Source organism: Rhynchophorus ferrugineus, unplaced genomic scaffold (assembly GCF_030347505.1).
Source record: "Rhynchophorus ferrugineus isolate W39M unplaced genomic scaffold, kcgeb_rfMv2 rfM3, whole genome shotgun sequence".
NCBI classification, from domain to species: Eukaryota; Metazoa; Arthropoda; class Insecta; order Coleoptera; family Curculionidae; genus Rhynchophorus; species Rhynchophorus ferrugineus.
Window position 1 is genome coordinate 3,646,881 of NW_027472582.1, and position 15,980 is coordinate 3,662,860.

Genomic DNA, 15,980 nt, shown 5'->3' on the forward strand with positions numbered 1-15,980 from the left:
AGCAATTTTCCTGGCTCAAATCCAGTTCATAGGTAAATGGACTGCACCTGGACTGGATTACTGAAACTGGACCTACTTCCTTCTTGTGCTTTGTATTCCTGATATCCGTAGGATAGCTGTAGGATGAAGAAAGGCATCAGAATTTATAACATTTATTTATGATAGTTTCTATTCAACTCATCTTGTACCAAAGCATTCTTAAGCAAAGCATATATCAAAAATGACATAGTAGTGAAGTAGCAGGTAGATGGTTCAGATAAAATTAGTATAATAACCCATCCCAAACTGAGTATGAATAGAAATAAGCATAGAAAACAATGTATCGGGAATTTGTTTCGTAAAATACTATAAATAATCCACGTTATCAGTACAATAAAATCTCAGATATATAATTGTAACTCATTTATAGTGTGAGAGTGATACAGTATATATAGAAACGTTGTTAACTGAACTGCAAAAAAACGTAGAAGTCCCACCGGGTGTATGAAACTATCGTTCTTCAATTTACATTACAGTACTAGCGAGAGCAGTTTATAAGAATAATGGGAACCAACGCTATCCAAGATATTTTAAACAGGTAAATAATTTTGATTTATTTTCGAAGGAGTTAGATTCGGTTATTTTTCGGAATTGTATTTTGTTTGATACAAAGGAGGTGTAACGATGACACATAACCTAACAAAATCGAATCTCATTTGTCAAGTCACGTACATTATTTTGTTTATTTTGGTACAATACCGAAGTTTGTTAAATGTCTATTAGCTATCTAACTGTCATAGTCAACTCAAATGTGTTTTCCAGTTCATCACACCTTTTCCGATAACATAATCTATTCCTATTACCTAATTCCCTAAGATTTTGCTTTAATTTTACATCAATGAACCAAAAAAATACTAGAAAATATGCATTTTTACTGCATCTTTTGAAAAACATCTAGTGTATCCGTAATTTCCATCTCGATTGTCCACTAAAGAAAACATCTTACGCATCTCTCAGACAGAATTTATGGATGCTAGTCCAAAATTAGCGATTTTCTTTTGGGTTAAACCATTCATCGAGCCATTTTTTAACTTCTCCGAAATTGAAGGAGTACTGCTCTGTAAGCGCGTGCAACATCGATGCGAAAAGGTGTTAGTTGTTAGTCAAATGGTACCTGGTCTGTATGGTACGGCGGGTGCCCAAAAATTTCCCATCCCGGTCATTTTAATACATCTTTTAATGTATGAGACGACGGGTTATTATGCTGCAATCATCTTATCCTGACTCAAAGGCATGATTGTGAATAATTTTCAACCAATGCACAGCTCAATTTCTGCAGGATTCAATAGTTCATAATATATGATACCTATCCGATCCTACTAGACACAGCGTGTGGTCTTATAACTGAAGCAATTTGACTTTGCTGGTGCTTGTAATATAATCGTTGATCTATCTTAAACCTATGACAACCTTGACCTATATACAGTTATGGTTAGAGCAGTATTTCCCTAATATTGTTCTATTTCTTGTTTTGACTCTAGATTTGTAAAATTGATAATTCCTCCACGACAACGCAGACCGTACGGACCTGTTGGTCGTCGTAATCAAAAGAATGGAACCGTCCAGACTGATGGGGTTTACGACGATGAATACTGCTTCTGGCCACCGCAGATGGGAATTATAGTCATAACGATAATACAAGTTATATTTTTCGTCATCGACGAGACAACAGATTCCGATGACATCAAGATAGGCACGGGCAAGATGGCGGAAATGTTCATCTACGATCCTCTAAAGAAGAAGGAAGTTTGGAGGTTCCTCACTTATATGTTCGTTCACGTAAGGTAAGTGAAAAATTTCTTTTCATTAGTATCTATCCTTCATCAAGTTAATTTTTTTAATGATTGCTGATTACGTCATCATCAGAATTCTTTAAACGCCAAAATGTGCTGTAAGAATGAAATGGCGAATACGCTATAAATTATAATAATTCTATTATTCGTATTGACATAAACACTGAATATATTTTCTTTCAGATATGTACACATTATAACGAATGCCCTTGTCCAGCTAACTATTGGATTTCCTCTCGAATCCGTGCACAAATGGTGGCGAGTACTCATCATATATTTTCTCGGCGTGATAGCTGGCTCCCTTCTGACGTCCGTGATAGAGCCCAATGTCAAGTTGGCTGGTGCCAGTGGCGGAGTCTACGCTATCCTTACTGCTCATATTGCAACTGTTATTATGGTAAACAAATGCAGCTCCTATTCCCATAACAAGCGTTTGTCCCGCGTGTTTTGTCCCAATTTCAGACAGATTATGATAATGTGAGCTTGTGCGTTGTCCTAAATTGTGTTTCAAATTGACATTCCTAGTTAATTCTTATGTGATATTATTGATATTTATAATATTAGATTATTATATAGACTTTTAACTTTAAATAGGCAAAACTGAGGAAATATTTTGCTTGGTTTGTTTCAGATTCTTTCTGACGCCACGTTTTTGTGCTTGATGTAGAGTACGTTTAGCATTTTTGTGACTTAATTTTAATTACTATTATTTGATTATAATTAGCGTTGGTAACTATCGACTGAAAACAGTCGAAACAGTCGACAGTCAAAAAACTAGCGACTGAAAATAGTATTTTCTATTTTCAGTCAAATGCAGGGTTCGACTGTTTTTTTTTATTTTGTGATGTCAGACGTAGATGTACAAACCCTTTCCTGTATAAATTATGAGAGGGGAAAGGGCGGAGATAATTCTTCGAAGAGTTAATTTTATATGTTCTTATATTTTCCATATATGTATATATATATATATATATATATATATATATATATATATATATATATATATATATATATATATATATATATATATATATATATATATATATATCAATGTAAGCATAAATTGAGTACATTTTTTGTCAAGGTCGCGGCTACGACGACAGAGTCAGAAGGGTTAAAAATCAGTCGAATTATAATGTATCTTTAGTCTTAAAAATATTGTGTATACGGTATATGTGCGGAAATAAAAAAAGAGAGACGTCGTTTATGTTGGCATTATAGTACATCTAATTCATAAATTATGAGCTTCGGCATTCTCAATCAGTGTTATAATAACAACTAAAAATGTATGAAAACAAGCAAAGCGCCAAAATAACGTCTTCCGATTTATAACCTGTAAGAAGCTGATTTTTCTAAGCTGATTCGGTTACATGCTCGAACGTATCATACAGCATGTATCTCTTTTTAAATAAAATAAAATAAGAAGGAAAATATTACATGATTTTAAAACAAATTTACAAATTGCTATAGGCAACACATTGGACATCCTGATGTAACGTCTATGATAAACGCTTGTCATCTGAACAAAGTCTTAATCTAATTATAACCTATTCAATAAAACAAACAATGCACGTTATAAAAATTAATGACGTCAGCGTGTCGCAATTTTGACACGTCCACATACAATTTTGGTTTCCTGTCTCAAAGAACGTCACGTCATCTATGACGTGCATTGGCTGTTTTATGCTATACGTCTTGTTTGCTCGCGATTTTCTCCATCGCCATTTTTTGTTATTTTTTCAGAACTTCAAAGATATGAGCTACGGTTGCGTCCATTTAGGCATTATACTAACCGCAATCACCGTGGATGTTGGATCTTTCATTTACTACCGTTACACAAAGACCCTGGATGTGACTGTGGGATACGCGGCACACTTCGCTGGTGCTTTAGTCGGACTTCTTGTCGGTATATGGATACTTAGAAATATAGATCCCACGAAAAAAGAAAAATATCTTTGGTGGGGTGCTCTACTAATCTATATAGTACTGATGGTGGTACTCATTATTTTAACTACTGGTATTTGGCTGTGATGATATTTATACGAGGAGCACTATTTTTATGTTGATCCTAGTGATATTTTTAAAATGGTATTGAAATTTTTTTTTGAGAAATATCTCATGGTAGAATAAGTAGTTTACATTACAACCTAAGCTCTCACACCGATCTGAGATTTATTTTAAATTTATCACAGAAGTATTATTAGGAATACAAATTAAAAACAGTCCGTTAACTTTGAAATTTTGAAGCTTTATTGTACAATCTAACAATAGTATCTGTATGTCCAGTTAACCTATAATTTAATTATTATCATTAAAGTTTCGAGAAAGTTTGCAGACGTTTTACATCTCTTTTGAACTAATATAAAATGAGAAGGAAAATATTTAAGTTTTTATCAAATAAAATTAATTTATTCATTTACTTATTATTTTATTCCATTATACTCATTACTCTAGATATAATGTAATTGTAATAAATGTTACATATTCTGTGAAGGTTCAATGTACGAATAGTGCATCTCGTAGATAGTTTTAGTATATTAGAGTATATTTATTCGTTAAAGACTCGTTAAAACTCATTTACAGAGAAAACACAGATGCGATAACAGAGAGGATTAGATGTAAATAATTACGATATTTAACAATTTTCATATACTCACACCATTCAAAAATTATTTATATTTTTTTAATTTGTATTATTATTTTAGTGTAATAAATGGTAATAATTAAATAAATTGGTAAATAAATTAGGCATCGCCTTATATGTATATATACAAAAAAGTGTATTAAAACCTCATTGATTATTAAAAATAATGTTATTCGATTTTTCTTTAGGCAGATGACCCTTTGCCACTATTCGCCCTAAATTTAGTTGATCATTTTTCACATCATTTATGATGTACACCATTCGACTTCGCGCATGTTGAAAAATATTGTTAAATAACAGATCTATTGAAAAGTCCCCGGCCTAACACATAAATGGCGCTACTAGCAAACCCTCAAAAGATGCGTGTATAAATTGGACAAAAGAGGTTGTTACCGACGAAGATATTTAAAAAATCCACAAAATGATTTTGAATGACCGTAAATTGAAATTGAATGAAATAGCAGACACTGTAAATATATCAACTGAACGTTTACATCATATCATTCATGAATATTTGGGTATGAGGAAGCTCTGTGCAAAGCGGGTGCCGCGCGAGCTCACTTTTGACCAAAAATGAGTTGTTGATTCAGAGCAGTGTTTGAAGATGATCGAACGTAATAAACCCGAGTATTTGCGTCGATATATGACGACGATGAATGTTTCATCCATGGTCACATGCTCCATCATTTCACTCCGAAGTCCAATCGACAATCATCCGAGAGGAATGCACACTGCGAACCCGCTCCAACGCGTGGGAAAACGCAATAGTCGGCGGGCGAGGTTATGGCTTCTGTATTTTGGAATGCGCATGGAATAATTTTCATTTACTACCTTGAAAAAGGAAAGACCATCAACAGCGACTATTACATAGCGTTATTGAACCGATTGAAGGACGAAATCTCCGAAAAACGGCTGCATTTGAAGAGAAAGAAAGTGCTGCTTCACCAAGGCAATGCACCGTGTGACAAGTCAGTGAAAACGATGGCAAAAATCCATGAATTGGGCTTCGAATTGCTTCCTCATCCACCGTATTCTCCAGACCTGGCCCCCAGCGGCTATTTCCGGTTCTCAGATCTCAAAAGAATGCTCGCTGGGAAGAAATTTTCGTCGAATGAAGAGGTGATCGCCGAAACTGAGGCCTATTTTAAAGTCATATACAAAGGACAATTCATACTACAAAAATTGTATCGTAAAAGTTGGAGGGTCGCTATAATCATTGTATTGAAAGGAATTATGTTGAATAAAAAAAACTAATTTTGCCAAAAAATTGTGTAAAATTGTAGGCCGAGGACTTTGCAATTGACCTGTTAGTGTGCAGAATTTATTCAATCCAGATTGTTTTTTTAGCCAATATGCAACAAGTTATACTATATCGCATGATGTTCAAATTATTTTGTCTATCCCCTATAGTAATTGTGTAATTTCCTTATCTAATCTTATCTAAAAGCAGATATTAAACATGGCAAAACATTGATATAGCAGGTAGATGATTCAGATAGAATTAGTATGCTAACTCATCCCAAAATGAGTAAGAATCAAAATAAGCATGGAGAGCAATATCTTAGGGCGTTATTCCGTAAAGTAATGCAAATAAACTGTGTCATCGGTATTATAACATTTCACATATTAAATTTTATATTTATTTATAGTGCGAGACGGATGAGAGTGGTACAGTACACATAGAAACCTTGTTAAATGAACTGCAAAGAGACGAAGAAGTCCCACCACGTATGGTAAAGAAACTAGCGATTTACTTTAATTCGCATTCCAGCACAGGCGAGAACAAAATCAGCTTCCGACAGTTTATAAGAATAATGGACACCAACGTTATACGAAATCATTTAAACAGGTAAATATCGCATTCGTTGTTTTGTCCATTTATTTTCGAATGTATTGGGTTCGATTGTTTCTCTGAATTGTGGTTTGTTTGATGCAAAGGTGTGATGATGAAACATAACCTAACCAAATCGTATCTCATTTGTCAAATAACATACCTTATTTAGTTTATTTTGGTATAGTCAACAGTCATAGTGAACTCAAATAGTCAATTTTAATAAAGTTATAACATTTTAATGTAATTATGTTTGCCAAAACAAATCAATGCACGAAAATATCTGCGTCTGCATTGGATTGAATTGTTTTATTCCACAATGATCACTTATGAACCAGCCCAATAAAACATAAATAATTTAATGGACTGAAGTGTACTGTATGGAACATGAACCGAATTGTACCAAGTTTTTCGGTATTTTCTTTTTGCATTTTTCGCTAAAGGAAACGCGTTATTTTGAAGAAATACATGAAATGTTTTTACTCAAAGCATTTCCCATTTGATTCTAAACATTTTGCCCATATCTCAGGCGATTTATGGAAATCATTCCGAAAGAAAAGTTCTTCTTTTAAGTTAAACCATGCATCGAGCCATTCTTTAACTTCTTCGAATTCAAAAAGTGGCAGTAGGGTGGAGCCATGTCTATATAGTACCTTCCTTTCCATTATTGGTTTATTTTTCATTCCAGATTCGTAAAATTAATAGTTCCTCCACGAAAACGCACATTTTATGGACCTGTTGGTCGTCGCGCTCGAAGTAGTTTATCCGTCGAGACCGATGGGGCTTACGACGATGAATACTGTTTCTGGCCACCGCAGATGGGAATGATACTCATAACGATAACACAAGTTATATTTTTCATCATCGACGAGACAACAGATTCCGATGACCTCAAGATAGGCACGGGCAAGATGGCGGAATGGTTCATCTACGATCCTCTAAAGAAGAAGGAAGTTTGGAGGTTCCTTACCTATATGTTCGTTCATGTTGGGTAAGTAAAAAAGTCCAAAAGATTTTATTTATTAAAACTCGTATACCATTAACAATTAACTTTAATCTGTCTTAACCTACTAGGAAATACCTAATCCGTTCAATAAAATAATGAACTGACGTCATCTAAATTGATGACGTCGAAACGTCGCGAATGCGTATATTATCGCAGGATTTACTCTACAATTAATTATAAATTCATAATAGTTTGTAGATTGGGGTCTACCTTGAACTTTGAACGTTGAACTCTTTTCCACGCCGTCTATGAGTTAGAGTTCTAGGCGCGTTTTTATTAATAGTATCCCCTGGAGGCATTATCAATTTCTTCTTCAATGTGTCTAATCCAAACCGAAGGCGTTATTAACCATTCCTGTTTCCAGCATGAAGAGCAATATATCTGCAATGAATTATTAATACATGTTATGACTAATAGGACCTAATGAATTGTTATTCCAACGTTTGCCTTTTTCCGTCAATTTTTGCTGTCTCAACACTATTTTTATTATTATCTTACCATGAGTGACCATTGGGAATATTGGTCTCGTTCTGGAATATCTAGGTTTCATCTAAATACATAAATTGAAATAATAAGTCCTTGATATTATTATATGCATTTAAAAAAAGTATTCTTTTAAAAGCAATGTCTGGAAGTTCCATTAAACCTCTTCGTTTCTTAACTCATTCCTCTGAAATAACTATATTAAATAGCGTTTATGTTGGAAAAACTACTCACTGTTTTTATACTTTTCTTATATTCGATCTCTGATAGAACTGACATCAAGCTGATCTTGATTCATCAACCGATTCGTATGAAAACCTTTTTTTTCCTAGATGACACTTCATTTTTTTGAGATATTTTAATGACCGTACTCATACTAATATTCAGTGCACTTGCAACACATTATAACTATTTTCTATTTTATTTTTTTTTATTTTAGTAAAAATGTTTACCTTTCTAACGAATTTTATGGCAAGAGGGAGCCTCCATTATCCCTTTTCTGTGCAAAGTAACTGATAAGAGACGCAATCTGTCCTCTCTGCTATCGGCAATTTTAATCAGAGTAATAATAAGCAGCAATTTGAAACTTATCAAAACAAGCAAAGTGTTAAAACAGCGTTTGCCGGTTGATAACCTCTTCTCGCTATTGGTTTGAAGAATTTTACATACGTTTGACAATCGGACAAACTTATCAGACAGCATTGTGTCTCTTTTTAACTAGAATAAACTAAGAAGGAAAATATTATGTGATTCTAAAACGAATTTACAAACTGCGGCCGGCAATACATTAAACATTTTGATGATATATGTCCAGAACTTCTTTGGATAGACTATGGCTAGATTTGGAGCTATTAAGCTATATTTTCGAGTGTCTGGTCCATTTGTAGATCTTGTCGTTGTGTGGTCTTGTTGACTGCTATTTGTCCTTTTTCTGCAGCTTTAAGCCGAGATATATCTTTTATCATGATAAGTTTGTTTTTATAACATTGAAATAAGATTGTCCTTTCCCTAATTTCAACCGATTTTGAAAACCACAGTGAAATCCTGCTGGTTTCAGGATCACAGGGGAGCAGTTTCTACAAAATCGCTTAATTTCACTGGATCATGGTCACTGTTGTTGTATAAATGTGGACAAACTCGTTACATTATAAGCCTATCCACTTCATTTCCAGTAAATCCCGAACATCAACAACGCAATTAATACCACTATTATCATTTTCTATCTCTCGCTAGGCATCAGTGAAGTAGCTTGTTACATATTTGATTGATTTCGATCACTTGAGTCGAGTCGTCTTTTCCTTGAGTTTGTTAGTAACGAATATAAAAAATTTTCTGGCGTATTAAATTTTTAACTAAATGATAACAAATAATAATACATTTCTTTAATTTATTTATTATTAAAACTTGTCTTCTAAACCAACGATTGATTTACTGCTAAGAATTATTATTACAGTTTACACACTATAGTATCCAGCGACAATCAATAGTTCTGTTCTCACATCTTACACCCCTTCACTCACGCACTATTACACAGGCTCCCAGGGTTTAGTGCTGTGTAGTCTGCGAACAGTCCATGCAGTAGCTGAAACGCTAATTTGCTAATTTTCATTGCGTACATACCAAGGTGCGTTCACTGCGTTCAATACTTTGTTCTGGAATACTTGAATATTCTGTACATGACTATCCCAGTACAGCCCCACAGCTCTATACCATATAACAGGTCAATTAAAAAGTTCCCGGCTTGACACATAGATGGAGCTACTAGAATTAAATCTATATGTTTTTTAGTTAACCCTAACCCTCAAAAGATGCGTGTATAAATTTAGCAGCTGTCGGATCATCAGTTTGTGAATTATAGCATTTTGAGTGAAGCAAATTTTGTTATTATGAAAGAAATGGATAAAAAAGAACTTCGCGTGTTGAAATACTACTTTTTGAAGGAAAACTTGACTTGATACCGAGTTTCCGGACATAGCTCCAGGAAATTCAACCATCAAGGATTGGTATGCTAAGTTTAGACGTGGTGAAATGAGTACCGAAGGCGCAGTGGACGCCCAAAAGATGTTACCGACGAAAACATTAAAAATTCCACAAAATGATTTTGAGTGACCGTAAATTGAAATTGAATGAAATAGCAGACACTCTAGACTCACTAAAGATATCAACGGAACGTGTACATCATATTATTCACGAATATTTGGGTATCAGCTCACTTTTGACCAAAAACAACGACGAGTCGATGCGTAAAAAACCCGAGTTTTTGCGTCGATATGTGACAATGGATGAAACATGATCCATCATTTTACTCCGAAGTCCAATCAACAGTCATCCAAGTGGACTGCACACGATGAACCCGCTCCAAACCGTGGGAAAACGCAACAGTCGGCTGGCAAGGTGATGGCGTCTGTATTTTGGGATGCAAATGGAATAATTTTCATTGGCTACCTTGAAAAAAGAAGGACCATCCACAGCGACGATTATATAACAATATTAGACCGTTTGAAGGATGAAATCGCCGAAAAACGGCCGCATTTGAAGAAAAAGAAAGTATTGCTTCACCAAGACTAGGCACCGTGTCACAAGTCAGTGAAAACGATGGCAAAAATCCATGAATTGGGCTTCGAATTATTTCTTCATCCACCGTATTCTCCAGATCTGGCCCCCAGAGACTATATCTTGTTCTCAAATCTCAAAAGAATGCTAGCTGGGAAGAAAATTAGTCCTAAACTGAGGTCTATTTTGAAGCAAAGGACAAATCGTACTACAAAAATAGTATCGAAAAGTTGGAGGGTCGCTATAATCAGTGTATCACCCTTGAAGGGAATTATGTTGAATAAAAAAAAAATTTGCCAAAAAAATTTATTTTACTATGGTAGACCGGGGACTTTTCAATTGATCTGTTAGTAGATCAGTATCTTACTGTGAATTGGCATTTTGGATTTTCTTCCAAGAACCCAATATATAGCTGATGATATTTTATTTTGAGTACGGCTAATACAGTACTAAATTTCAAGAGTGACAGGTTGTTTAGTTTCTCGTTGGTGATATTAACAGGAACAGATTTTAACTCCTCATTTTGGTTCAGTCTATTAGTCTATCGCTAGTTGCCTGTAGTATCTTTATGGATGCTTCTTGGTTTTTGCCTACTGCTAACAGTGTTCTATTGTAGTTCGTTCCCGTTTTGATATGTCACTAGTACAAGACGAGATAGAGAATAGTATTGTATTTCGTTTAATTAAGAATATTCTTGATCTTTTTTAATTCTGAAGAGCCTATTATAGATATATGATGTTATTTAACAGTGATATATGTTAAAACTTCGAATCCCGTTGACTTTTATAGGTTTAGGATTATTCATCCCTCTTTGATTAGTTCTCTTGGTGCGATTAATAATAATACATGATGACAAAAGTATGCGTAAAACAATGAGATCCACAAAGGGCCAGTGTTTAGTGAGAAGCGAGAAGCTTTGATAATGAATCTAGTTAAACAATGACTCAGTGTCTCATTCTCAACTTGATATCCGTATCCTTCCATAATATCAAGTAAAACATAGTATAATAACCAACATTAAAAATATCACACGCATAAGTAAACAGTTTGTATTTATTTTGATATATTTAAGCCGAACAAACGTCCAGATCCAAACCATATTATGACTTGATCAAACGGTGTTATCTAGTTTATTTTAATCGTGATGTAAGAAATCAAAATAAGTTAGATTTGATTTAGTTTGGTGATTATGCTATGACCTTGGCTTGTTACTTTTAATATTTTGTCAGATAAGTTATCAATCTCAAATTAAACATGAATACAAATGCATTTATATAAATTTATATTGCGTGATAATTTAATGATTGTCGATTAAATTATCATCACAATTGTTAAACACCAAAATATGTTGTAACAATAAAATGCCGAATGCGCTATACATTATAACTATTCCATTATTAACATAAACACCGCATATATTTTATTTTAGATATGCACACATTATAATGAACGCCGTTGTCCAGCTAATTGTTGGATTTCCTCTCGAATCAGTGCACAAATGGTGGCGTGTACTCACCATATATTTTCTTGGTGTGATAGCTGGCTCTCTTCTGACGTCCGTTCTAGATCCCAATGTCCACTTGGCTGGTGCCAGTGGCGGAGTCTACGCTATCATTACTGCCCACATTGCAGCTGTTATAATGGTAAATAACTGCCGCCCCTATTCATAGAACAACCATGTTCTGTTCAACTTTCAGATGTTAGAAAAACGCGAAAACTCAATATTAATGGATTGTGATTGGTTTAGCATGAGCATGCGCCATAGAGTAGACTTAATACATATAATGTTAAAATTGTTTCGCGTGGTCTTAGCAGGAAGGCGCTGAGAATGTCATTTCGTTGCATTTTATTCATTAGTTTAAATTACCATTACAGACACCTGTAGAGAAAAGATTTTACTAGGAAGGCATTTCAACCATTCATTCAAGAATTTCATAAACATCACGTGACTAACTCCTGATGTCACATTTCTTCAGTACTATCAGTTTAAATAAGATACTTTTTGTTGCCTTATACCGAAAGCAAACTACAATACAAAAATTAATTGAGATAAGTTTTTTAATTTTTAAAATTTTTAAACAAACCAGACAGACAAGAACAGCGACAAAAAAGTAAAATATATCAAAACTGCTGATGTCGTCTTATTATACTAAAGTCTAGCAGTTAAGGAGACAGCTTAAAGATCTATTAACAATATAAAAACAATAATGAGATACTATCTTGTCCATAAAAGCTATCTCAACTTGTTGGTCTACGAATTGCAAACACTCTAAAGATATCAACTGAACGTTATTCACGAATATTTGGATATGAGAAAGCTCTGTGCAAAGTGCGCGAGCTCACTTTTGACTAAAAGCAACGACGAGTTGATGATACGGAGCAGTCTTTAAAGATGATCAAGCGTAATAAACCCAATTTTTTGTGTCGATATGTGACAATGGATGAAACATGGCTCCATCATTTCACTCTGAAGCCCAATCGACGGTCATCCGAGTGGACTGCACACGATGAACCCGCTCCAAAGCGTGGCAAAACGAAAGAGTCGACTGGCAAAGTTATGGCGTCTGTATTTTGTGATGCGCATGGAATAATTTTCATTGACTACCTTTAAAAAGGAAGGATTATCAACAGCGACTATTATATAGTGTTATTGGACCGTTTGAAGGACTAAATCGCCGAAAAACGGCCGCTTTTGAAGAAAAAGAAGGTGCTGCTTCACCAAGACAATGTACCGTGTCACAAGTCAGTAAAAACGATGGAAAAAATCCATGAATTGGGCTTCGAATTGCTTCCTCATTCACCGTATTCTCCAGATCTGGCCCCCCGCGACTATTTCCTGTTCTCAGAACTCAAAAAAATGCTCATTAAGAAGAAATTCTCGTCAAATGAAGAGGTGGTCACCGAAAGTGAGACCTATTTTGAAGCAAAGGACAAATTGTACTACAAAAATGGTATCGAAAAGTATATATATAATCAATGTATCACCCTTGAAGGGAATTATGTTGAATAAAAAAACAAATTTTGCCAAAAAATGTGTTTTACTATGGCAGGCTAAATATAATCCGGAATATTATATTACAGCATTATATTATTTTTTTGGTGGCCATGTAGTAATTCACTAGAATAACGTAACCTCTAATAAACTTTAACCTTACTTAATAACGTAACATACCCTAAAAATACTACGTAATAGTATCAATTCAAAACAATGTCAACGAAATTCGTAAACTAGCTTTAGACCAATCATGATCTACTACTACAATCAGTTCAATAAAACAGTGAACTCACATCATCTAAATTTATGTCATCAAAACGTCACAATGTTGCCGCATAAATTCGGAATTTTTATTTATTTTAATCTAAATAAAATAATGAGACAAAAATAATGTTATCAAATATGATTTATTTTAACATTATAGTACATCTAATGCATATATCATCTGCTATCGGCAATATATTCAACACGTTGATGATGTGAATTCACTGTTATTTTGAATAGATTATAGGTCAAATTTGCGTATCGTCTACGATAAACGTAATTTTAATTAATGTAATTTTAACCCGTCCAAAAAAACAGCCAATGCACGTCATCAAAATTTATAATGCAGCGTTGCCGCATCAAAACCAAAAAGTTTTGGGTTATTTTGATTTTCAACACAAAATTAAAATATAAATAAAATAATGAAACAAACATAATGTTACACAATATAATTTATTTCAACATTATAGTATGTCTAATGCCTATTTATTGAAGGACTTAAACTACTGTTAATTAAACAGCCACAATAGTTTATAGGTTAGAGTTGTTTTATTATATTTGTTCAATGTAACATATGACAACCATTTCGACCAGTAGCAACACATATCGGATTTTATAGACCGATTTGGTTATGTTCGGACGCATCATACTTCATTCAGTCTCTTTTTAACTAGAGTAATGTTTATTAGTTAAATGAAAAATAAACGGATATCGGTTGTTTTATTGGAAGTGTATTTCTATGTGTTGTTTGTTCGTGACTTTTTTCCATCGTCATTCTTCATGTTTTTTTCAGAATTTCAAAGACATGAGCTACGGATTCATCCATTTAGGCATTATACTAACCGTAATCACCGTGGATGTCGGATCTGTTATTTACGACCGTTACACAAAGCAACTGGACCAAACTGTAGGATACGCGGCTCACTTCGCTGGTGCTTTGGCCGGACTTCTTGTCGGTATATGGGTAGTTCGAAATATAGACCCCACGACAAAAGAAAAATATCTTTGGTGGAGTGCTCTGGTAATCTATGTGATACTGATGGCGGTACTCATTGTTTTAACTATTTTGTTGTGATGAGATTTATACGAGGAGCACTATTTTTATGTTGAGCCTGGTCATATTTTAAAAATGGTATTGAAAATTGCTTTGTTTCTAAGGAGTATCTCATGGTCCTCGTAGAAAAAGCAGTTTCCATTACAACCTAAGCTCTCACGCTGCGATTAATTTTAAATTCATCACTGAAGTATTATTACGAATAAGAATTGAAAACTGTCGTTAACTTTCAAATTTTAATGCTTTATTACACAATAAGTATTATTATATTTTATTACACCTCCATCTTTCGAGTAACCAATATTTCTTTATCCAGTCATACAAGAGTTTACTCATAGAAACACCTAGTATGCACACTATAATTTAATTTTGTTACGTTATGAATTCTTGTATTAGCCAAATTCTTAAGTTTTAAAAATTTACTTTAATTTTCGAACAAAACATTTATTGGACATTTTATTGTCTAATATTGTATTTTCTCTTACCCCTTTTTGTTGTTTTTTTTTATTTTTGTATGTTATTTACTAATTTATTTGTTAAATATCTATTACAACGAAAATATCTTATTACAACGTGGATACAAATAAACAAAGAATAAGTCAATATAAAAATATTGTACAATAATAGAAATAGCGATTATAACATATCTATAGGGTATTCATAATTTTATATGAGATTAATATTCTCTCTATAAATTTAGATTCGTACAAGTGATATTTAAATGTCTATCAAAGGTAATTGATTTATTCATTTTTAATTACATTATACTCATTACTCTCTATATATATCATTGTAATAAATGTTATGTGAAGGTTCAATATACGCGTAGTGCACCTCGTAGATAGTTTTAGTAATATTAGGAGTACGAAATGTATATACTAAGGCACAAAATCATTTAATAAATCAATAAATTTTAATTACAATACGACAACAAAGAAAATTAGATGTATACAGATTCGATATTTAACAATTTGCATTAAATATGATTAATTTACTCATTATGTCGTTACTCCCACTCATTGTTTTTCTTATAATGTGATATGTTGTAATAAATAAATAAATTGTTACGTAAGTTAGACATCGATTTATATATATTAAAAATGTATTAAAATATCATAGATTTTTTAATATATAAAAAATTTACACTATTGCAATATTCGATTCCAAACAAAAGAAGTTCGAAAATGTTGTTAAATATATTTTGGCCTACTTCAAATATACAACCTCTTCCAAATACATGGCTACAGCAAAAACATTCAACAGCTAAACCATATAGTAACTATCTGAAAGTTTAGAGGTTATTAATCAGCCCCTGGAA

At 33.4% G+C, this 15,980-nt stretch overlaps 2 protein-coding genes across 2 annotated transcripts; both read left to right on the forward strand.

Moving 5' to 3' along the window:
* Positions 1-427: 427 nt before the first annotated feature.
* Positions 428-3,995, forward strand: LOC143192510 (rhomboid-related protein 1-like). The gene is made up of 4 exons (XM_076397906.1): positions 428-577; positions 1,521-1,823; positions 2,016-2,229; positions 3,576-3,995. Exons 1-4 carry the CDS (start codon positions 543-545, stop codon positions 3,861-3,863), a joined length of 840 nt encoding a protein of 279 aa, XP_076254021.1. The 5' UTR covers positions 428-542; the 3' UTR covers positions 3,864-3,995.
* Positions 3,996-5,939: 1,944 nt separating this feature from the next.
* Positions 5,940-15,738, forward strand: LOC143192508 (rhomboid-related protein 2). Its single transcript, XM_076397902.1, has 5 exons — positions 5,940-6,057; positions 6,126-6,325; positions 6,996-7,298; positions 11,779-11,992; positions 14,402-15,738. The coding sequence occupies exons 1-5, from the start codon at positions 5,983-5,985 to the stop codon at positions 14,681-14,683; spliced, it is 1,074 nt and encodes a 357-aa protein (XP_076254017.1). The 5' UTR covers positions 5,940-5,982; the 3' UTR covers positions 14,684-15,738.
* The last annotated feature ends 242 nt before the right edge of the window (positions 15,739-15,980 follow it).